The sequence below is a fragment of the Eutrigla gurnardus genome (assembly GCF_963514095.1).
Source record: "Eutrigla gurnardus genome assembly, chromosome: 9".
Classification (NCBI taxonomy): domain Eukaryota; kingdom Metazoa; phylum Chordata; class Actinopteri; order Perciformes; family Triglidae; genus Eutrigla; species Eutrigla gurnardus.
Genome location: NC_139923.1, coordinates 7,030,728 through 7,056,400, shown reverse-complemented (window position 1 = coordinate 7,056,400; position 25,673 = coordinate 7,030,728). Strand labels below are relative to the sequence as shown.

The window sequence follows — 25,673 nt, the reverse complement described above, 5'->3', positions numbered from 1 at the left end:
AGAGGAGTGCCATCCCCTCCATGCTGCAGGTGTGAGCTGCCGTAACTGTCTGCTCGGAGACGTTACAGTTCAAATGAGCATGCGTGCATTAAGACAAAGACGTCGGCCTACCGTCTTGTTCCGTCTTGGTCAGCTCCACCAGTTTCTTCTGCTTCAGTGTGTCCACCACGTCTGCCAGGCTTCCTTTGCGGCGCTCCGGCGTCCCGAAGGCGAGGCTGATCATTGGATCCCTGGAACACTCCTCTGGCTTGGGTGGAGAGGTAGAGTTAGTCCGGTAGGAGTAGACGGAGCAGCCTTTACTGCTTTCATTGTCCTGGGAAGAGACGGCCAATGAGAGAACCACAGTGAGAACTGGGATTTGTCTGCTGCAGCTTTGACCAGCTACAAACAAACGCTGGCAAAAAATGACAATTAACGTTCAAGACCAGACAACACAGTGGTAGGAATATGTCAATCAGCAGGTAGCCCCGCCCTAAAGCATGCCATGCTTTCTGGTCTGTTTGACTCTAAATGGACCATCATTTAGTAAATAAACATCACGTTTACTGAGATAATAAATCAAGTGAGAAGTTCTATACAATCAGACTTCTTTTTGGAACCAGAGGAGTCGCCCCCTGATGGCCATTAGGAAGAATGCAAGTTTAAGGCACTCCACGTGGGCCTTAAGAACCAGATGTCGTCACATGCGAACAAAGGCGATGTTCGATTAGCGAAAATATAACACTGATTTGTAGATTTATTTAAATGTACTGTAAATGTATTTTTCTTCATTTCTGAAAGCCTGGACCTCCATCATCATGAGACTCAAAATATTACAATTAACAGCTTGAATTAGAACCAATATTTTATTTTTTATCATAAGGTCACTGAATAATTTTCACAGTCTTCCAAATCCTTTAACTCACGCAAAGTACCACAAATCAACCAGAAACCGACATGTTGGTGCAGTTATCACCAGCTTGCTCTCAATATAGAGATTTGCAGAGATGTTAACTTACTCAATACATGGACCGGCCTTCCTATATTGTACTGCATGACCTGCATGACAAGTTAAGGGAGAGGCACAAGGAGTCTATATTTACCGAGAAGATAAGCCCTTGAAGACGACCACATTGTCCCACACAACAGACACTTTAGCACAGGTGTTCTAACACCGGGGCTATTTCGGGACGCTTTCTCCTCCCCTTACAGAGTGGGGGGATCTCCAAGAACTTTAGCAGGCTTATGTTTCAAAGACAAGGGGCTTTAACTAACAGCGGGATCTTAAGACGCCCTTGAAATGCCTCCCAGAGGCCCTGTTGTGCACTTTGTCTTTAAGCGGAAGATGCCTCTGTAACAAGGATTAGAAGATAGTGTGTCACTCTCAGATTGTTCAGGTGTGTGTGTGGGGTTCAGGTCTGTACATAATGCAGCGTGGTGAAGGCAGGGCGGCCTGATGATCAGATCATATTGAAAATCAAAAGGTCACACATTCAGTCTCTGCAGCAGACAATGCATGTCCATGACCAGCCCTGTCACAAAGTTTGTCCTTGAGCAAGGAACTCACCTCGGATACAAAGGCATTATTCTCAAATGTGAAAATAAAATCTTTGAAGAAGCCAATCAAAGCTTTGGGTCAATTCATGAACTATCTGCACCCGAATGCTTTTCAAAAGTGTGTTACACACAAAGGAAGATTGCTTCTCATCGGGCACTTTTGTAATATTTAATATTTTAGAAAAAGAGATTAAAAAATATATAAATCTCTCTCATTTACAGGCCAATGGACTGTACTGTAACTGTGCCTCACTGTTGGAAGCTGGTGGTGAAAATGGGAAAGTCTACTGCTTTCTGGTCCATCCTCCATATCAGCGTGGTGTGACCGCTTTCCTCTCTCTTTTCTCACATCAGCTCCTTCACCAAGATCGAGATTCTCTCACACACCTCTCTCTCTTTCTCTCTCTTTACCTCAATCATAGTTACAGGGTCAGTTGTTGCTTAACATTGGAATTAAGGTTATTTCTTCAGAAAAAAAAAAAAATCTTTCCACGGGTTACTTGTTAGGGTTAAACTCCTTTGTGGATGCCATGTTGTTCTGGTGATTTAATTTTCTCTTTTCTTTTCTCCAATTCAGATGACATGGAGGGGGGGGGGGGGGGGGGGAATCCCCTTTAAAATCACCTCCTTATTATGGCTTCTTATCAGACTCCCGTGGTTAACCACGAGGAGAATAGTCACACAAGTGTGACAACTTCCCCAGCTTAGTATATTAATAGGAATATTTTTGCCTCAAGGCCACTTTGAACTGAAAGTCATTTTTTATTTTGTATCTAATTGCCTTTAAAGTCCTCATTATGTGCTGAGAATGGTTTAATAGAATTGAGTTATAATCTCAAGATAACAGGAAATCAAATTATTTTTAAGTCAAATCAGTCGATACAAGATGAGACAGCCTTTTAAAGTTTGAAAAGGACTTTTGTTTGGGAAATGTTAAATGTATTCTGTATAACATTGATACTGAAGGAAACTTTATTCTCACAACTTTCCACTTTCCTCAGAGGCTGATGTCAAACTCTTCCATTAGGGACCAGCACAACCTGAAGCAGCCAAGTAACACTTTGACACATATATGTACTCTCTCTCCCTCCCCCCCTCTCTCTTTCTATCTCTCTCTGTCTCTCTCCCTGACACACACACACACACACATACACACACACACACACACACCCACACACATGAAAACACGCAGTGGAGATGTGAAGAACCCAGGGCTATAACTCTCTAGAGGCGAGGCCTCACTGGGCTGCCTAGAGCAGTGCCTGCAGCACACAGACCACAGACGACCACTGGTGTGTGTGTGTGTGTGTGTGTGTGTGTGTGTGTGTGTGTGTGTGTGTGTGTGTGTGTGTGTGTGTACATTCAATTGTGCACAATCATCATTATGCATGAGAATTTGCACACCCTGTGTCCCCCCCCTGCATGTATTTCATGAGTGTTTTATGAGGCGTGTGCCCTGAGTGTGTGCAATATGTACACTCACATTTGTTTTATAGTTTTGAGTTACGGCAACATATCTCAAGATAAGATATGGTCAATTTCTCAGCTTTGTGCGTAATTCACGTCTCACCATCGCAGCAGGCACCATGCTCTCCCACTCGGCGTCCGTCAGCTTCTCCCTGATTGGCTGCAGCTCATCCGGGTGGGGCCGGTCGTGCGAAGAGGGAGACGGCGTCTCCTTTGGGCCCTCCAGCTCGTCGCTGGCCCAGGGTGCGTTGTCCTGACCCATCGCTTCCTCGACCTCAGACGGTGGGTGGAAGGGAGGCGTTGCTCTCATGGAAGACATCATTCTGTGGAGGAACAGAGGGAGACGGGCAAAGTTTGTACTGGTACCACACAGCATTTTAGGGTTTAGGTCGAGGAGAGGAGAGGAGTGGAGAGGAGGGGAGAGGAGGGGAGAGGAGAGGAGAGGAGAGGAGGGGAGAGGAGAGGAGAGGAGAGGAGGGGAGAGGAGAGGAGAGGAGAGGAGAGGAGGGAATAGTGAGATTTGTAGTCTATAACTGGATAGACGGATGGACTTCACTATTATCATAGATGCTTCAAATATCAGTCATATCCACATGATGCTTGATAGATATGTGGTAGTACACTGGTTGAACGGTTTCCATAGCTACCATACCACAGCTGGGTTCACGGCAAACAGCAATCACAATAATACGAAAAAAAAACTGCATATTGAAGAAACCATACATTTATATATATTAATAGTGAATTCAGAAGCACAACTTCACTTCAAACGCAGACACATGAATGCTAAAGATGTAATTACAGCTTACTCACACACAAGCGATTGAAAGTATGCATCATATTTTTGGCTTTTATTGCCTTCTGAGTAACTTTTTAATGACTGCCGGGCTTTCATGCTAAATGTAGGCACACACACACACACACACACACACATAAAGAACACACTGCCATGGGGATAATCTATTAAGCAGCATCAAGGCCACTCATCACCTCAGAGCTGGTAAAAAAAAGCAGATGCTACTGTGTTTCAGTGGAAAAATCTCTCTTTTTTTCTCGAAGCCTCGGGCTGCACAGGAGAGTCATTGCATCATTTACTGTAATGACTCCCCATTGTTGCACTATACTTATGAGGACTTTCATTGACCACATTTATTACCTTAAGCATCCTCTCCCTTAGCTTAATCTCAGCCTTAAATGCTTGTTTCAAATCTAAACACAAGCCCATTTTAAAGGATTGCCCACATCTTTTTTTGTCTTCGTCTGGCTAATTGGTCCTTTAAAGTCAGAATACACACACACAAAACCCACACCAAATGACTAGGTGATAAGTGACAATGCAAATTCGGCGTCAGCCTGTTAGGAATTGTTTTTGCTTCTGCCGATCTCCTCCTCCCCCGCTCGGCACGCCAGTCGACCGCGAGCACACGCACACAACTTCTGTGAAGTAAAACAGATTGCCACTCCGGCGTTAGCGGTCAGTAAATCAGAGAGGCCTGTCCATCTCTGAAATATGCAGCCTCCTGGGTGCCCTTAAACGTAAATCTGACCCTCGGTCATATGTCTGGAGGGAAGGAGAATCGGCGGCGGAGTGCATGTGTTGGGGAGGCGGTTCAAATACACGGGGAGTTAATAAGAGTGAGATAAAAGAGTGAGGTCCATGTGAGATAGAGCTGCGGTGAGAAGATGAACAGAAGGAGAAAATGTGTGGAGGAATAAAAACATGAATAAAGCAGGAAACGTGTGTGCCAGCGGAGATCCAAACATGTGCATCTGGACGTATATGGGAGCATGTTGCAATGTGTTATGGGAAAGGAGCTGGTTTCCATGCGGGTTTGACTGCAGGTCACAACGTTCTGTGCATGCCATCTTTTACTACTCGTGTCGGCTTCCAGTGACTCCGTTATGCAGGTCAAATCAGAGGAGGGCTGGATAGCATCGCCGCGGGAAAACCGAGCCTCCACTCTGACCCGACGATGTTGGACAACCATTAATAGTGCACCGTCGTAAATTGCATCACTTTCTACTGTAGTTTGGAAACCAACTGCAAGTCTTGTCTCATTTACTATAAAGACTCTAATTGGTGCTGGATTTATAATATAATATTGTATAATATAATAATATTTCTCTTTCTAACGTCATCTTTACAGAGTCTCTTAATGACTGTGATTCTAACCTTTGCATGCTACACTGTTCCCAAGGATGCAAATGAGATTATTCTACCATTACCTCACTGTAAGTCGGTCCAGATGAGAGCACAAGCTCTTTAATCAACATTTTTTTTATATTAAAAATGGATCAAATGATCCAAAAATCTATCACTCGACTCTGCAGTTCCTCTCAACTTTAAGGGACGTTTCAGCATCTTTCAGCAGCTTCGCTATCATCAGAGTCATTATCCAGCCCGGTCTCACAAAATAACAATGGCATCCTTGCTTTTTCCTGTCATCTCACCATGGAGTCTCAAATGCAATGTAAACGTGGTGGAAAAAACTACTCGGTGGGTAGTTGGGGACATGAATGGGTCAAACAAAAACAGCACTTTCGGCCAGGAGAAGAGTGTTCGTGTACAAAATTGTTGTTGAGTTCCTTTTTAGTGATATTTGTGGTGCGTATGTTACCCTGTTTACATTATTCTTAGTTTCCATACATATTTAAGCTAACCATGATTTTTCCCCCCAAACCTAAAATGCGTCATCACGACATGCAAGATGTTCGTAAAATGTTAGTACTATTTATACGCCTTATACACTTCCCGGATCAGGTTGCATTTTCAGACGCAGCAGGCAGCTGTTTTCAGCTAAGAAGCTCCAAAACCCCACTGTGCACTATACTTTAGCACCAAACAGACAGAGTGAGCCACTAGCTGGAGAAGAAACTGTAACATTTAACAGCTTAACAGGCAGATATCCATCAGGGTTGATGGATTCACCACCAAGACTTCAACAGCTAGTCGACCTCTGCCAGCCCTGAGAATGATTACAAATGGTTACAGTAATTTCTCCCAAGTAGGATCAGCCTGAGCTTTATTTATTTGCCACCATTGCCAAGCTCCACCTATTGCCTGATTCGGCTAATTGGCGTAGCGACAGCTGTCAGCCTGAGGTTTGAATTTCTCGAGACCTTCGTTGTTTTACACTGCGGTATGAGTACACGAGGTTCTAAGACCCCAGACAACCAGCAAACAGCGAATCACTAATCCACGATCAACTCCTGCAATCCACACTGGAGCAATGAGAGAACTGATGGGGGGCCGGGGGGGCGCAAACGCAGAAGAGGGCCTATATTTAGCTGACAATATTGCTGGTGCTGTGTTTATGGAGGAGCTTAAGACTTAGTTTCTTGGAACTGGTGTCTCATATGGCCAGGAATGCCCGGCCCCATAACTCGCTGCCACTGATATGGGATCATCATGCAATGGTGCAGGGGTTTGTTGGTAAGCATGCCGCTACAGCTATTGTGATTGGTCGGGGCAGGAAAACAGTACGTTAATGCGCTCGTCATCGGGCAAAGAATCGTATTACCAGTGTTTGGATGACTCCGTTTTACAACAAACACGGCAGACGTTAAGCTCTTTACCAGTTCATATCTGTGGAACGATAGAGCGATTATGATTTTGTGCTTTGGTCACATGACTTGATAGACTCAGGATGAAAGGTGAGGATTCGTTTTCAATATGGCAAATTTTCTGTCATGTCATGGATTAAAACAGAGAGATACTGTGCTGCATTCTGGATATCAGCCATCAGTACTTTTGCAGAAAAACATCATAACTGCAAGTGTTTCCTATTCAGATTGGCCATTTTAGAAGATATAAGAAAGAAGGGGAGAAATAAGCAGGTCCTAATGTCTGAAAAATTCAAATAATTTTGGAGGTGTGGGTTTTTCATCTGACCACAGCTCTTATGTCTGGCAATATAAGGCCTTTCCCTACTGAGGCGTAAAAAGAAATTGAGTGATTACATCTGAAGGAGCAACCCTTCCCCATGGAGACCAACCAAAGAATGAGTTGGGCTATGTGGAAAAGCTCACAGGCAACACGATAGGACGATAATGTAACTGATAGCTGAAAAAGAAAATTCATTTTTCACACACATCACCTTGAGGCTCTCCGGAAGCCTTTGCACATTGTCAGGCATCTAGAAAAACATCAACTCTTTCCCCTGAAAGCAGTTCTCCTATCTAAAATATTTCTTGGAAAGTGATACTGGTGAGATTGCCTGCTTGAAAACTAAACAGAGCACCCACTGTTGAGTTTTAATTTTGTGGTGTCATGCATTGTGGAGTTATGAGTTCATGAGCCTGAAGTCAGAAAGGGATGATCACCCCACAAGTAGGGTTAACGTCTCAGTTAAATAAGACACCTAATGTTATAATCACAGTGAGGGTCTGCTCAGCAACGTTACTTGCTGTTATCTTTGAGCATTTTGGTTTAAGCTCCCTTGCCTCCTTTGTTGCCTTTGGAAATTCTTACAGCCTTTAGCTCGGAGACACATTCAACAAACAAACGGTTGCTGGTGGACAGCTAGCTAAGTCCCCTTCTAAAATGTGGACAGTAACTTAGAATCCCTTTGTGAGAGGAAGAAAAACTAAAAAACCAGGGTCAGAATTTGGCAGGAAAGCATCGTTCAGATCTGGCCTGGAACCTGGCGACTTGGCAGAAACAATCAGGCATTGTGGAGCGCGGACGGAGAGGGACCTGTGACAGATGAGAGCGGGAGAGAGAGGGCCCCCTCTTAGAAAAACACCACACAAAGCACCATTCACAACCCAGGTCCCTTCTGCCACTTGTAGAGCAAGAGAAGGGCTCCGACAAAGGCCTTCGCCTGGACCAATTGGGTGTAAAATCTCCCGCCGTCCCAGCTGGATAGAACCGAGGAAGTGGGAAATACCAAAGAGAAAGAGAGACAGAGAAAAGAGAAAAAACAGGAGGAGAAAGAAAACTGAGGACTTTTCCTTGGAATTGTTTGTCTGTTGGACAAGAAAATACAGTGGAAGAAAATCTAAAGGAACCAGAGGATTTAAATAGAAAAACAGAGGGTTCCTCTCCTGTATAAGCAACCACAAACAATGGTAACAAGTTAAATCAATGACGTCTTTTTGTTGCTATGTTCCTCTCAATTGTTCTTCTGTGTAAAATCGTATCATGACAAACCAAAATTAAGATAAATCCAACAAAAAAATGAGTTATTTATTGGTAAGTTGTTTTAAAGGCAGTCCAGCACGCCCAGCTCTCCTCACTGTTTGTCCTATGAATGGGTTGAGACTGTTGTACTGAGCCACTTCCATGGTGACTAAGTACTGCTTAAAAACACATGTGTACTTAGTTACTTTCCCTGGGTAAATAAAAAAAATAGATATATTTTTTAAAGAATTGGCCTACAGAATGGCTGCTAAATCTTGGGTCTGTCTGGACTCTCATTAGATCATTGCAAAGTGCTGCACACAGAGGGCACTGTCATAGTTCAGACATGTGGAATGTGAACACACACACACACTGCCCTGTTTTCTCCCAGAGATTCCCCTCGTCCCGGCTCTTTTGGCCCAAAATAGAAACGCTCAAGAGCAACGCCAGTTACCTCCAAAACCAGCCCATTTCGTCAATGCCTTAATAGCAAGAAAAGCAGTTTTGTTTTCTGAAATTCCAACCCATTAACATGGATTTCACCGTAAGAGGAAGCTCTGTTGCTTTGTATCCAGCAGAACCCACAAGGAGCTGCTCTATTTCAAAGCTGTATGCAGTCAACATCGTACTCAAAATCGGTCTTGGTCTCAAGACCTGGTCATGTCCTTGTCTCGGCCTCAGACAAAGGCTGACCGACTGATTTGAAGACTGGTTACGCAGAACTGCTTGTGCATTGTCTAATGTATTTGTTAACAGCATTCCTGTGATTGCATGTAGAAAGCACACACACACACACACATTAAGTAAACTGTTCAAACACACGAAGGCAACATTTAAATCACACATCAGATCTTGGTGAATGAATTATTCAAGTTGAACATCTCAACTAATGTACATTGTATAATTTGTTACGAATAAAATGAAGTAAAAACAGTCAATGGAATCCAAAATCATGAACCAACTGAGGGCCAGATTGAAAATCACACCGAAGACCTGGATCAGGGCATCATCCTGGACCAGAAGGAACCCAGGACCCACTTCACCAGGAGGAACCCAGGAGTCACTGCTCTAGGAGGAACCAAGGGACTATTGCTCCAGGAGGAACCCAGGGCCCACTGCATTAGGAGGAACCCAGGACACGCTGTTCTAGGAGGAATCAAGGGACTAACCCAGCACCCACTGCACCAGAATAAGGTCTGACAATCACTCTGAAGATTTCATTCTGGTACCTAACAGTCGAGGTACCGTTACAAGGAGGTCTGTGAGACCTTCCAAGGATATGTCTCCCCACATTCTTTCTTAACAAATAGCTGGCATGGCAGGACTACCCAACACACACATTATAGAATAGATTTACTTTATTAATCTCAGACTGGGAAATTAATTTGCACCACACACATTGTGGGCCCTAATTTCGTAGACCAGGCGCAGTCAGCACTCAGCGCACCTGAGCCACGCCGACGGGGTGTGTCCGCCTGGACTTTGCAAGTTTCGTGCACCGCGCAGGCTCGCGCAGGCACTCCTCCCGTCTCGCCCACCCGTGCAAGTGGGAAAGAGGGAGGAGAAGAAGCTTGAGTGAGAGACGAGGAGGAGACGAGGTGTGGACTGGGATTAATACAGCCGATTCAGATCTTCACCAATCAAATGAGCTCCTCTCCTCACCTTTAATGCATTAGGGGAGGTTCAGTGCAAGATCCGTCACTTGACAACCCAATGACAGAAGCAGCACCGCCGCTCCCACCACGCGCATCACGCGCTGTGCGTGCGTATCATAATAATAACAATGCCGATATTATAAAAAACAGGAGAGAGAGAGAGGGAGATGTTTTTGTCCGAGAGGCTGAGTTTCCGTTACGCGTGCCATCCGCCTTTGATCTGACGTCAGATGTGACGGGACAATCTATATAGATATAAATTCACGTGTTGATTCAATGAGTTGCATTAAATAGTGTTTGTTGTGATTATTTATTGCATTTAAATGTGCCTGGAACTGTGGAAACCTGCCTGTGAGGTCTCGGTGACGTGTACGCACTGCGCGCCGGTCAGCCAAACTTCCACTCCGCCAGCTGTAATTCGTCTTGAATGAATGGGCTTTATTTGCGCCTTGCGCCGAGAGTAGACCAGGTTGGAGCTGGCGGGCTTTCAGCGCAGTCTCGGCGAGGCTTTTTGCCACGAAACTTCCACTACGCCAAGCTGAATCTGTGACGCCTCCCCCTGCTGCGCCGCCACACCCATCTTGGCGCAGGCGATCCACCAAACTGCCAAACTGACGGTGCGCAAGGCTGCGCGGGGCGAAACTTGCATTACGCCGGCTCCGCCACCCTCCGCCGCCCTGCGCTGCGCCACGAAACTAGGGCCCTGTGTGTTACATGACATGTTTGCAAAATTGAGTCTGCAACTTGCCAACAATCAGTTTATACAGGAAGTTATGGAAGTTAGCCGCTTCAACGGTTGTAACAGGAAGGGTACACATGACATCACTCTGACCATCCCGCAAAACTAGCATATTTGTCATTATTCTGTTTAGTCTTGTCACTGTATTAGTCACGGTCAGACATTGCCGTCATTTTTAATAACAATTTCTCTATTGAATTTTCAGAAAATCTAAATATGTTAAATGCATTAAAGCAATATTACAAATTTAATCCATTTGGCCCACTCATAACCGTCACGATCACTGACCAGGCAAAGAAATGAGCTGTTGATTAGAGGCAAAAAAAATATCACAGAACTGCTCACACTGTTTGATAGACACCTGCTGCCTGGGAGCTGACAGTGCAAACACTCCACACAAAGAAGCACCCTTCTAGTGTAGGGTCTAAATACAGTGGCAAGCTTTGGGATGGACTTCCTTCTCTTGGGTGGAAAAAATAACTGTCATGATGTTTCACAATCTTTTAAAAAAAGATGAGGACATGGTCGTACTAGCCAAACTACAGCTACTCAAATCTGAAGTACTATTTATCAGTTTAAAATTAAAGCTTTGTGGGAATGCACAAAGATATATTGTAGGTTATGTAAAGAGTTACAAAGCATTAAGAATATGCAATACATAGAAACATATTAATATTTATTATTTTAAATCCCCCCCCATGCTTCTTTGGTGGCATTTTTCTTTTTTTGTTAACATCTTCTCATTTTTCACTGTGATGTTTTAGTTGCTTGGGTTTTGCAACAATCTCTGTAAATATACAACACTTTATAATCTACCATTTTATAAACTAGACAATTGATCATTAATACAATTTAAATTGGTTGTTAACGGATGGCCGTATTTAATGTCTATCTTAGTTTGAGCAGTTTACATTTGTAGTTGTAGGAAAACTATGCATGCACTATGATGAATAAAAAACACCACTGCTGGACAGGGCGCCAGTCTATCACAGGGCCACACCAATAAACGTATTCTTCAAATTGATCAATGAATAACATATTTACTGTTCATTGGTATGTTCTTATTATATTGACCAAAATTAAAATTAAATTATTTTAAGGAATACTGGAATATAAATAGCTCCAAATAATCCTTAAAATGATTTTGTTTTGAAATAAGTCTTCAAATAGAACATTTTTAAAACATGTCCCATATTAATTCCATGGAGCAAAATTAGTGAAAATCTTTCCTGTGTCCAGTGTCTGCAGAGTATTTCAATACTCATAAACAGTGCAATTTAAGGATTTTGTCTCTCATCATACTGACACCTGGAACAAACATGGGTTTGATGTCCCCATTAGTCCTGACGATGGAAAGTCTTAATCAAAGCCAATGATGGAAGACTCAAAGAAATTATGAATGTGTCGTTTGTACAGTGGGCGTAAACACACACCACTATGGCGGGTCTCTGTGTTCAGGGACCCGGACCAAAACCGCAGACACCAAGAAATCCAGAAGTGCCCTTATTGACCAACACCCTCCCTTGTGCTTGTTATTTTTCCTGGCATGTGAACACACCCCTAGCTAACACAAATACAGTACACATATGCGTTTATCTACTTCATGGCAGCGAAACAGAGTAAACCATTGAAGAAACCATTGAAGACCAAAGTCAACACTCAGTGGCTCAAAAGGACTGTTTGTCTACTAACTCCCGCCCAAGGTAGTTAGAAGACCTGGCAGCATGAACATTTTATCTCTATCCTTTAAGTAGACCACATTGTCCAGGTAACTATGCCATTAAACAGACACATTCTGCCCATGAAACAACAGAATTTGTACAGTACTTGACAGAAACAAACAATTAAAGTGGATTTAGATATCTGTGTATATAGAAAATTAAAATAATTATAGATAGTTAAAGATGAATTAAGTCACTTTTTGGTTATTTAAAAGGAATTCTATTGACTTGTGGGGAGTCCTGGACATTTCAGACATGTAAGCTAAATTAAAATGATAGTCAAAAAAACAACACAAGGCTTGGTCTGCCTGCTGTTTGCACAATATACTAAATCCATTTGGTTTTATCAGCAGTGAACATAATACAATTACTCGAAAAGGAGGACTTGAAGTCTGATTGCCCCAGTCCTAGTTTGCTAGGTTTCTAGTGAGTCAACTGGAAATCATTATTGCAACTGGAAAGTAGTTGGCCCAGAGGCAGCATGTGGAATATAACAAACCACTAAAAAAATAGAAGAGGACCAAGACGAGAACCTTGAGGAACCCCAAAAGTAAATGATCTGCGTGAGGTGGTCTAACAGTACCTTGAACAATCAGCACATCACTATGACAAGAGAAGGGATATCAAAGCCATCAGAAAGTGATGGTTCAACAATAAGAGATGAAATATTTATGGTCAGAAATATATTCATGACACTTTAAAGTGAAATTTTGGTGCCACAAGTAGAGCACTGCAAACCGTGGCCAGAAAGACTTTTTAAGGTAGGTCTGAAAAAACTCTGATAGGTAACCTTTGAGAGTAAGGAGCCATTCATTCTAAAGTATCAAGTGGATTTTATAGTAAAAAATGCATCCTCTTTATTGTTTTAAAGGTCCCATATTATGAAAAACAGGTTTTCTCTGGTCTCTACTATAAACTGGTCCTCTGAGCCTGTCAACTCCCAGAATGAGGAAAACAAGAGACTCCTGCATGGTCTCTGCAGCCCACCCACTGGTACGGCACTCCTACAGGCTGTTCAGATTCAGCTCCTGTTGTTACGTAATGAAGGGAGTCATTTGCATAGACCAAACTCCTCTGATGATAGGAGACATCCGAGAGGGGGCGTTCATCACCGAGGTGAAGTTCGGTGTGTCCTGCGGTGAGACAGCAGTGAGATAGCGGTGTTTCACAATGTCGTCGCTCAGAGCAAGACACGCAGATTGCTCTGTTGTTGGTTGTACAAATCAACATAAGTGCTTATATTCTGTCCCAGCTACAGAAGAACAGAAGAGACAGTGGTTGCGTTTCATTTTTAATGACAATGTGCCGGCTACGGTCCATGTTAGCTTGTATGTGTGTGCTAACTACTTCACATCGGACTGCTTCAGTAACGAGGGTCAGTACAAAGCTGGCTTTGCCTCGATACAGACACTCGTAAAAGGATCTGTCCCAACCATACGGGACCCAGCAACTTCACCTGAGACACATAGGTGAGCCATAGCGATACATCCACCGTAAACATTGGTGCATGCTGCCGCTAGCGTAAGCAGCGTCCTGTCTCTCTCCAAGTAGGCAATGACAGACGGAGCTCATTAGCATTTAAAGGTGCAGGCACAGAAAGAGTCTGTTCTCAGCAGAGCTCATTTGAGCAACTTTTAGACAGCTGAAATTCAGGACCATGGATGGGTTTGGGGCAATCCATATTGAATACAGTGTTGTTGGACCTCTGACAGCTGTGTGGAATTGATGAAAAACAGCATAATATGGGACCTTTAAATCTCTCCTTCCCTCGATTAGCTCTCTTTCTTCTCACCTCTGATCTGTATCAGCTTACAGCATAAACAGCCTACCGTTTGACAAACACCTGACTTACAAGAGGTAATACTCTGTTCATCAACCATTCACTTGACATGTGTTGCCGCTTTTCTTATTATTGCACCAGTTACCTTTTACCTCGAACACAATGCCACTGTGATGTGCTAATAAGCTTGTTACATAAGTTTTAAGCCTTGTTGTGCTTCAACCACTCCATATAGTTGACAGAAGCTGTAAACAAGGCAAAATCCTATTATCTTAAGAGGACAGACATCCTTTTTCCAAAGGTGAGAGACGATTTCTCCCAGTATATAAGATGTCTTTACAGTGCTTTACGTCAAAGAAATTAAGCAGATTAAGTAATCAAAGCGGGTTAATTTTCCAAAGGGTTAAGTTTCAAAAGTATCATCGGCGGTTAAGTCTATTTCAGGGTGACATCAACGGTAGAAAGTCATGATAGAAGCCTGAGCCGATACGACAGCTGGCCTCACACGTTTCAGAGTAACTGCATTAGCCCTGAGGCTGGCAGCAGAAAAAAGTGGGCTTCAATAAGTCATTAAGTTCTCACCAGATCTAAGAACAATCATCAGACAGCCATGTTTACCACTTTTTAATGTTGTCAATTTACTTCAGTTGTCCATCCCCAATACGCATTCATAATTCAGTCAGTTGAGCTGAGAGAGCATGATGGCACAGAGGGACGGAGTCTCTCCAAAAAGAAAAATGATGTGTTTCTGTTTTTCAGTTGTTGATTTGGCCTCACAGACAATATGCCCTTTTAACAGCAGCCATGTTGACACGTCAATGCAGGATAGACACAGGTGTAATTAATAACCTTAATTATGGTCCAGTTCCTTTTAGGTGAGCCGGGGCCTCGGTATTGTCCTCGCTGGCTCAATGGAATTGCTGTGACACTAGATATAATTCATTTTATCAACCTGTCTTTACCCTGCAATTATACTTGTCAAACGGTGTGAAAAGGGCTATAAAAAGGAATCCAAGACCATATACAGTACATGTTCTTACTGAGCCTGAAAATCACTGCAATCTCAAAGAGCAGTTTCTATGGTTGACTGAATTAATGAATACATACCTTAACACAGTGAAATGGATGGTCATTTTAAATAATTAAGATCAAACCAGGAGCTCTAGAGAGTAACATCATCTGCATGGGGTGTACAAACAGGTGGCTTTTAGAGGACCCAGGAGGCGCGAAATCCTGCTAATCCCAGATTAGGATTGACAAGTCGTTTCACTGGATGCCCCCATTGTAATCCCAGTTGCCTCTCTATCCTCTGACAATGAGCTTTGTTCCCAATCTCAGAAAGAGCTTGGAGGATTTCCTCAGCTTTGTTAGCATGAAAATGGCTGCATTATTCAGGGGCCACGCTACTTTCAGTCGCAAAACAACATATTTTTATTCAATTATTGACCGGCCAGAATGTGTAATGTGTACAGATGGTGCCAACAAGTCGTCTTTGCCCAGAACAGAGGATTTAGTTGATACTCATGTTGGCAGCGGAGAGATCTGTCACACATACAGACGCGTTGAGGGAACAAGCGGAGATGTGGAGGAATGTACTTAGATTACAACACATCATGCATTCATGTGACACTTGCGGTCGAAGGGCCAACACAGCCTGAAGGTCTTAAACTGAACCAATACCATAAAACACATTTAAATTAGCTGATGTGCCAACTTACATTACGATGGAATCTTAAATGATCATGCTAATGTGTACTGTCCTCGGTAAATAAATACATTTAATTTAATTTAAAACATTTAAAATCATTTCATGGATGTTATATCTGTTCCTATGAGTTACATACATATATGTTACTATTTATACTTTACTCCATCCTGCTTTCATAAATGACGAGTGCTGCATTTGGGCTTTTTTTAAAATTAAATTTCAATGTAATTTGCTGTTAAAGCATGAATAGGCAATAAGAAGAACCTAACTAAAGTGAGAAAACATAAGAAAAATACCAAAAACATAAATCAGTACTTATTGTAATCTATGGTATCTAAATCATCAAAGAGTAAGAAACACTTCTGTATCTTGTCTTCTATAAACTGTCACGCTGGATTCTGGTAATGAGGATGCACTGTATGTAATGTAATTTGTGCTAAATTCCAAATTCAGAGAATAATATTGCAGTGAACAACTATTTGCTTTGTGAAGATATGGTGGAGTGATGGTGTTCTGAGCTCGGCCATGCTTTGCAGAGACAATCCATCAATCCTAGATAAACTCTTAATTTCACATTTAGCAGCTACTTCAAGTTTCATTTATTACTCAACTTTTTTGGAAAGACTATGGCAGATGAAGTCTAATAAATCCCCGACATATAAAACAGGAATTTCATTTGCACAATAGGTGTCTTATACATAACAGGACTTGAACACGGTGTAAATAGTGAGAGGAGAAGGGAGGGAGGTCTGAAGCAGCAGTGGAGCAGTTGTCTTGTTTGGTGGTTGGAGGCATGTCAATGTCCCCCGGCATGTCGAGCTGTCACAATCCAGACTAATCCTTTCCTTTCCAGGCCTGTGTCCCCCTGTCTGGCTGCAGCCACTTGTTATAGAGTGTGTTTAACTGCATAGAGCCCCATTTCCACTGGACAAAAAAAACACTAACATCTGGCTTTTGTCTTCTGTTACAATCAGCATTCATTCCTGGGATAAAAGACTCCGCAGTAGTCGCAGGTAATTATCGGCTCCAACAGCGATTGGCAGCGATGGAAAGGTGACACTCTGGTGGACACGCTAATCTTCAGGTTTGGGTGCTTATTATAAAGCTTTAATGCACAAAATATACATTTACTTACTCTCCTTGGAAGCCACCAAACTCCAGTCAGATAAAGGTGATTCAACATCACTGATCATCTGTTTCATCGACGGAAACTAATTTAACGTATCAAAACCGTCTTTTTTAATCTCCCTGCTGTGCCAACAAGCATTCAGAGATTGAACAAGAGACTGAATATGCAGCAGATATTCAAAAGGTAGGTCAAGTAAGCAGCGGTTTGCTTCCATGACGTTAAACCAGGGAAGAAAACAGAAAAGCCAGTGCAACGGCACATTGGCAGTGGGAAACGAGTCCATCTCCTATTTCTCACAGGTTTCCCTGTGTTCAAAGAAACCTGCACATACTCACTAATTTTCATGGAACAACATGTCCATGTACATCATGGGAAACAGGCTGGGTGATTTGAAACGGTTCTGTGTGTGTTGATGCATCTGATCCCTCGGACCAGTGACCGATATACAAAGAACAGGGTGGAACAGTTACTGTGGCCGGTTCATGCTCACTGAAGAGAAACAGGCGAGGAAAGTGAATAAGTCACACTCTCAAAACTTTCTCTGGAATATGAACACAAGCGAGATGTAAGAACACATGTACACAGGCACATTTTTGTGCAGGGAGGTGTGTGTGTGTGTGTGTGTATCTGTGCTGCGAGCTCAGAGCTACTGCACAAGGTATCCATTGTCCTGCACCGGCCCACAGCGAATATACATTGTTCACGGTGCACAAGGCCTCACTTTAAACCATGTAGGGGTATTAATCTAGCCAATCACAGCAGCCGTTCTTCACATGGACTTAAGCCTTTGAATCAGGGCAAATATATAAGACTCAGGTGGGGTTGTTCAGTCCAACATGACTGACGTCAAGCGTGGAAAGTCTGGCGTGTGTGCATCAGGCAGTAACCCTTTTATATCAGTTATACGTTGCTGCTGCTTCGTTTCATCAATTAAAAGCAACAAATAGGTTGTTTCGCTATGGCAACAGGAATTAAAACATCAAGTTTAAGGTAATAAAGATAACCTGAACCTGATCAATGACTACACAAACCTCACAGTACTGCTTAAGGCAGACCTGAACAGAGAATAAATGACAAATTTGACAAAAAAAAAAAATACAATTAAAAATAACTCACTATGAAACAATATAAGGTTACTCTGCACCCTTTTAGGGCATTTTGCAAGATTCCACCGCTCCCGGAGAAAACCAACCAATCACAGCAGTGGAGTCTCTAACCCAGCTGCCAATCACTGCTCACGAATACCGATCAAAAAATCAAAGTAGGCAGCACCGACTGAATATGAATCAAGATTCAGTTGTAGTGAATTGCCTATTTATCACCTCAAATGCTTTCAAAAACATATTTCAACGTCGTGTGTAGCTGCAGGTGGGCTAGTTTTGGCTCAGCCGTTCTCAACATGGCGGCCAGGTCACATATAATTCAGACTAGCTCTGCAGTTTCATCAAGTTTGATGAGCTTCTCGAGCAGTGATTTACCGCTCCTCGTTCTGAATAGCTGTTTTTCCTTCGGGTGCGGTGGAATCTGGAAAATGCCACGAGGAGCACCAAGGAACCAGATTATCCGTCTCGTGAACTACCGCCAGGATAAAACGACATTTTGAGCAAATATGTAAAAAACGTGTAAAATCACCAACTGCAGCTTGAAGTGAATGTCTCTCTCTCTCTCTCTCTGTGTGTGTGTGTGTGTGTGTGTGTGTGTTGGGTGGACTGTGAGTGTGAACACGTGCTCGCCCAGCTGTTCTGACTTCCGTAAGTATCTTGTCTTGACAAACCTCTCATGAGAAGAATTTCAGGAAGAGAGCAGCGTTTTAATAAAGCCTCTTTTTAAGGACGGCGCTCCGCTGGACGAGGATTCTCTGACTGCTCTCTCACTCTCTCGTTTTCTCTCTCTCTCTTTAGCCATTGGTCTCTCTATCGCAGCACTGGCCTTGCAGGCTGTAAATCACAATTAGGGGCTTCATTAGATATGGTTGATTTATTAAGACCAGGGGGTCTCTGGGCCTTTCAGCCATATATTAGCTGACTACAAGATCTCATACATAGTTATGAGACACGCTGTTTGCTGTATGGCTTATAGGGTCATATGCCAATAGACATTAATTATTGAGTAAGACTCCATAGGTTAAATTAATTGCATCCAGACGATAAATCATTTGTATATATTTTACTCCTCAGCGAGGCCGGTGCACTTCTGACTGCATATCCAAGCGAACATCTTTTAATCAGGACAAATTAGCAGCAGCATCAAAAATCTGTCTCTATTATCAGCAAGTGAGCCAGGATTTGAAAGGGAGCCAAGCATTTTAGAGCCTCATCCAAAGGCTTTAACAAACATACTCCCGAGCTGCTTGCCCTCTTGAACACACACACACACACACACACACACACACACACACACATCAATTTGGCTTGCGTTCATATCACAGTAACTCCAGTCTTAAGTGTCCCTGGCTCACATAATACGGCATTGTTTCCCCCGTAAATCAAAGAGCATTTATCGTGGTGCGTATCAGCTACTGTCAACAGTCGCCAGTAAACAGACGACCAGATAAGGTGGCGTGCTGTGTGCTCTTTCATGTCAGCGTGCTGTTCAGTATGTGTGCATATACACCATTTTCTGACCTGCATTTCCTCTTCCTGCCAAAGCTGAATGACTGAGTTCAGCAAAGTACATTAACAGAAAAATGCAAAGCAAAAACATCCAGAAACGGCAAATCAACAGCCTTTGAATCTAGACCTGGCCTTCAGAACTCGGTCTGCATCCAAAAATATGTGCTTCTTTCTCTCTGGCACTTCGTGGAGCAGGATCACTGAACCTCGAAGGGAACCATAGAAATAGTTCTGGATTATTCTGGATTAAGTTACAGCTTGAACAGGTGAGCCCTACCTATTTATAGTGAGTGTGAAATCCCATTGTTAAGAACATTCGAAGGTTAACCGACACAGAAAAGGTGGGAAAGAGAGAACGAACACTTCCTGTTCTTAAAGGAGACACTGATCCGGTCAGAGGAGATCAGAGAAGCTTTAACCCTTCAACAGCACTTAAAAACGATGATCAAATGAACAAAAATGTGAAAGTCACAGATGTTCACCTTCCAGGGCTGCATTTAACAATGATCAGCTGATCAAACTGTCTCAAAGGATCAGTTAATCCTTTCATTTATAAAACCAACCAACAGTTCAAACGCCAAAGATATTCAATTCAAAATTAACAATAAATCCAGAAGTTGGATATTTAAATAATTGAAATAATTGTAGGCACTTTTTTCTTAACGACTTAAACGATAAATCAATTATCAAATTAGTTGCCTGTTCATTTTTTCTGATCCAATAGATGCAACTGACTTCTCAGACACATGAATGCGTGCAGCAGTTACTGTAAGTGTAATTAAAGTTTTCAAGCACAGGCACATATCCTCTCTCTCACACACACACACACACACACACACACACACACACACACACAAACGCACACACACACACACACACACACAAACACACACTTTCCTCCGGCTGAGTCCTGGTACATGACTAATTGACAGTGACAGAGAACAAAGGAGCAGATTACAGGATTGAGTGTGTGAGACAGCCACAGGTCAGAAGACGGTTTAGTCGGACTGTGATTATGGACGGGCAGGTGTCACCGGAGGACGCCGCCGAGGTCGACACCTCTCCGCCCTGCGAGTCTCTCTCTCTCTCCGGGCCCAGTGGGTCAGGTCTACAGAACTGTGTGTGAAACTGCAAAACGCTGTAGTGCCTCGTCAGCGGCGTCACCAATACTAATTCAGGTGCATTGGTGTACTGAGCCAACATAAACAATATAAGTAGGGAAAACATCTTACGAATATCAGCTTCAAAAAGTAACAACACTTGGGACACAAACACTGGTCTCCAGGTTGAAAGTCCTGCGTTTGTCTGACCCGCCTCCCTTCACATCCACCATGAGTCGCGTTTCCCACTTTCTCAGCACGTCTCGGCTCTGAGCGTACATTCACCTCAGTGCAGTCCGTGTTGCTATGCAAGCTAAACGACTTGCAAACTGCGTGTCATTCATAAGACATGAAGACTGCATGTGTCAGAACCCCTTCATGACAAACCAGACTACACATTTAAATCCAGCAGGCATCATGCTTCTATCCCTTTATTTCATCCTCAATGTTGCTTCACGTTTTCTTGTTAGTTAAACTAATTTTAATTGTTAAAAATCATTTTCATTTCTTAACCTTCCCTGAAAGGTCAGTGTCTTAAAGCCAAAAGGTTATGGTTATTCAGTTATGAATTCCTGCTCAATTGCCCACTTGTTATCTTTCAGCTTTGAATCAAACATTGTGTCGTTTAGGGCCTGTTTATCAGCGGTGCCTCTAATTGGCCGACGGCTCGGTTGGTTTTGAAGCTAACTGGGAGCGATGCCGTTCCTCCGCTCTCCCTACAATGGGCCTCATTGGATTACGTTCGAGCAGGCTTTGTTAAAAGCTGGTGCAAATCTAATCAAGGGAGAGACCTCAATTATGCTAGCGTGTGCTTAAACGATCAGATCGCTAAGAAAAGGAGGAGGGGGTTGGCCGGTGTGGGAATGCAATCAGCAGCCATTAAGGCCAGTTCATTTTGGCTGATGGCAGCTTTAAGATGCGACGCAGCGTTTTCACTGTAATGAGAATAGTGTAATTATGAGGATGTGATGTTGGTGTTTTGGTAGTGAGCTTCGGGTCACAAAAGGGAAGCAGGTGTCAGCACTGATGCTTTGCATGGTGACCTTCCTTCCTCCTGCCTACACGGACAACGCTGCATTCAAACACAAGCTATTTCAAAACCCTATAATCTCTATGGACGTCTAGCTATGGCATGTTGAAGAATGTAACAAAGGTTTCAGCGGAGAAAAGTGCGTTGGATGGCCGTGATCTAAGGACCAGGTGGTGTCCCTGGTAGCCCTGAGCACAACAGCTGAGCTTGACCCTGACCTCTGACCTCCATGACCCATGACAGTTAAAACAAGAAGCAATTATCCTGAATGTCAGCAAGTTCTGGTGGCACTCCTCAACAGGAGGCCTGGAAGTCCTAGCAGATGACAGCTGTCATGGGAGAATTTAGAAAGGAAAAATATGTGTATATATGTATATATGTCATTCATTCAGTACGTTCCACAAAAAACAAACTTTCCTTAAAAAAAACAAATGAACCGACTCAACGTCAAGAATTCAAGAAGCACATTCACTCTCCCGTCGCTTCATCATTTTCCCAGCGCTCCTCCAGCCTCAGTGTTCCCCATGTTTCTCCACGCCGCTGCCAACTCCCTCGCTTGGCCCGCACCGCCGCCGTGTCATGTGCTCCTTCTGAAGCAGCGGCACCAGCTGTGGAGTCGCCAGCGGTTTCTTTTCATCAGAAGGTTAATACTTCATCAGCAAACGCATCGTGTGTAGAAGATGGTTTTATGTCCTGACGAGGGGGAAGCCGCCGAATACTCGCTGACCTCAGGGTGATAATCTGCTCTGTTGCATTTGTCCAAACATCAGTCGCACTCACATGAAGTCAAGGAGATGGTTCCAGAGCAACTTTACTTTTATTCTACGCCACCAGATTGCACCTTTCACCCTCAGAGTAACTGACACCATAATTATATTCATAAAAATATAGCATTTCTTCTTATTGAAACGGCTGCTGGTTGGAAAACACGGTCACCTGGGACAATCTTTACAGAAAGGAAGAACGTTTTCTCCTTCCTCGACCGCTGACTCATCAAAGCAGCGCAGAAGACCAGCAGGCACCAGTTGATAACCAGTTGCTTGGGCCACCTCCAAGTAGGTGTGAGCGTGTGCAGCGGCCTCCATGTGACGCGGGGTGTTGCTGAAAAGGAGCACGCATCCCCCATAAAGTACCCTTTCCCTGGATAAATCAAAGGTTCAAATATAGATCCAGAGGCCGCTCTCCTCCTTCACCTCCCTCCTCTCCCGCCCCGTCTCCTCGTCCAGCCCGTGCATTACCTCATCAGAGGAGGATCTGCCTAAAGCCGCAGCGGTCGCACAACAGACAAAAGCGCTCATCTCCAGGAAGCCGCTGCCGCTGCCTGTGGTTTTGGAGAGAGGAGAGGAGAGGGGGAAAAAGTGACTCAGCCCCACGGTTCCTTTCTTCTCCCTGCCGACTTGGGGATAAATGGAGGGATAAAGCACAGGGGGAGATAATATTTAGAGCAGGCCCCATTTCAAGGGCAATAGAAGAGAGAAAGTGGGGTATGAGCTTGGGTGGTTTGGGAAGTAGCCACGAGGGTCGGTCCATACTGCTTCTGGCAGAGGGCCTCGCACCGTGGATTTATGTGTAAGTGAGGAGGAACCGCTGCTGGCCCGGCCCCGCCTTAAAGCCCGGACGCCGCCGCCGCAGCCCCGCGAGCCTCTTCAAAGCCGACCAGATGGGGCCTCAGACGGGATGTTGATGAGGCATGAGGGTGCAAAACACAAACACACATGCAAGCGCAAACACAAATAAATTGAAACGGACAATGTCCTGGAAAAACAACTAAATGCATAACACGCAAACACATGTACTTGTCACACATGTGCTGGTGAGCCGGCACACATGGACGAGCAGGCGGTTCCCACCGTTAAATGCAAACGTACAAGGCATCCGACAACCTAAGTGGACATTTCATCTATGTGGACAAATCAGATCAATTAAGTAAATGTCCAAGCTCAAGGGGACACAATGGCACACTGTTAACACAAGGTTAAGTACTGAGAAACTCCATCCAATCCTGTTAGCCACCGCCCATTAGCAGCGGTGATTCGTCTTACACTGTAACGCAGCGAAGTTCACATACGAAGAGACGGACACTGTTTTTTGGGAGCCAAACAGGTAACCTCAGTGAGTTCATTAGCTCATTAGCTTACCACAAATCAGCTCCAACAGCTGATTGCTGTCTGGTAACTTTTCTAACTCTTTGCAAATGACTGTCATTACAGCAACCATGCGTAACAACAAAGCTCCGCAAATAGGCCTGTCATGATGCATGGAGCGGCTGGAATCTTTTCTCAGAGTCTTTCTCACTGCTACTTACAGACCGTGTCTTTCGGCTCAGCATTCCTGCATCTATAATGCTATGCCGCATGGAGTAATACACACTGGAGAGCTAAATGAGCCATGATCTTATTTTCCTTATCGAGCACCACATTGATTTTGAATGCAGAAATAAAAAGTGCGATTATATCAGATTAACCAACAGATTTGGTGAAATGTCCAGTGATCTAAAACATTTAAACCCAGTCATGTCAAATCCTCCAACACACTCCTGTTTCCTTCCAAAGGCTTAGAAAACAAAGATACCAGAAATCGTTCCTGTCACCACATGATGAGACCCTATAAAGCCTGTGATTTTGTTAGGAAGGTCCACTTGTCATCGAACAGGCTTGTAATTAGATCTGACAAGCAATTGCATTTTAAAATACACAATAATGTGATTTCAAGTTTCCATGAATTAATGCAATTAAAGGGGTTTGATGGAATGAAAAGCCGCCTAAGTGGTCCGGTTCCTCCAATAATGACACAATTGTTTTCTTCAAACGCAGGGCCGGTTTTATTTACTGGGACCTTTGGATTTGTTTATTGCTGTTCAGTCTTAAAAAGTTATCAAAAATCATCCACAGCCTATAGTCTCTCAAGATCGGGGGGTTCTCGACATTTTCGACTCGTGAACAATGAAAATGAAGCTGTGTCCACTTGTAACATCTTGTCACAGTCTGCATCGTCGGTGCAACCCCATAACAGGGTCTCGACCCCCCTGGGTGGGACCATAACTCTGGTACAACACGATTTACACAAGTCATAAATCAAGCCTTTGAAACCGAACTCCCGTACCAACCGTCAGGACGCAGATTATCACCCACGACAGAACACCGAAGCTCGCCCGTCCACTCGGCCACTTGTTGACCCAGCAGTGACACGGCTCAAGGGCCACTAGAGAGGGCCTTAATAAGTATTTTTAAACAGGGGGATTAGCCAGATGGTCAGATCGCTCTTTTCCTCCAACCTGTCCCATCTGTACAATTCATACGTTTCCCTCGACTCTGCTGAAGCCATCAAGATCGGCCACTGCGACCCGACCAGCTTAATTTGGGCTAGTGTTACCTACAGCACTATTTGACTCCAGATATAATCTTTATTGCTCACAGAGAGAAAGTCCATTAAAAGGCATACTGTAGGTCTCGGCGCTGAAAGCTTCCTGGAGTGACGCCTGCGAGAGTCTTTAAAAGACCCCTTTCTTCGCCCAAGTGAAAGCAGCCATTGAGGGCGCACAGGGCAGAATACTAACCGGAGTGGAGGTCTGCACTCGCTTTGAAACCAATCAAAAGCGTTCTGTATGTGCCGATGGAGGAGAGGGAGAGGGAGAGCAAGAGAGGCCGTGAACATGTACAGAGTCAGCTCCAGTTTTGCCAACATGAACTAACACACACACACACACACACACACACACACACACACACTTTGCGTGCTGCCCTGCTCACATAACCACCGATGCAAAACGTGGTGCGTTCAAACACCAGCAAGTGTTGCTTCGTTGCTGCTTCGCGGAAACCGTCACGTGTTCTCTATGAAAGCTCGTTATCTGCCATTTGGGGGGAGCAGTCATCCAACAGTATGCGTGTCACACAAAAGCATGGCAGCGTCACGGCACCAGGAAAAATAATATCACTTCTATCAGTAAATGAGGGAAACTTACAGAAATAAGGGACTTCAACTCCAACACCCTCTTCTCACTTGTGGATGACTTTAAAATGCATGAACGTCACCTGGGAAAGAGAACAGAAGGACAGTATTATTAAGTTTGAC

General features: G+C 43.8%; 1 protein-coding gene across 3 annotated transcripts in view; it reads right to left on the bottom strand.

Annotated features, from left to right (window-relative positions):
- Window positions 1-25,673, bottom strand: part of LOC311018464 (transcription factor SOX-6-like) — a 109,325-nt gene that overhangs the window by 67,584 nt on the left and 16,068 nt on the right. For 2 of the 3 annotated variants that reach the window (XM_084017459.1, XM_084017460.1), the window contains exons 2-4: window positions 25,564-25,633; window positions 3,107-3,326; window positions 112-313 (exon numbers count right to left, since the gene is read on the bottom strand). In XM_084017459.1, the coding sequence (XP_083873585.1) occupies window positions 112-313; window positions 3,107-3,325 (421 nt within the window). In that variant the 5' untranslated portion in view covers window position 3,326; window positions 25,564-25,633. The remainder of the gene's footprint in view (window positions 1-111; window positions 314-3,106; window positions 3,327-25,563; window positions 25,634-25,673) is intronic. The other variant, XM_084017458.1, reaches the window with a different exon arrangement.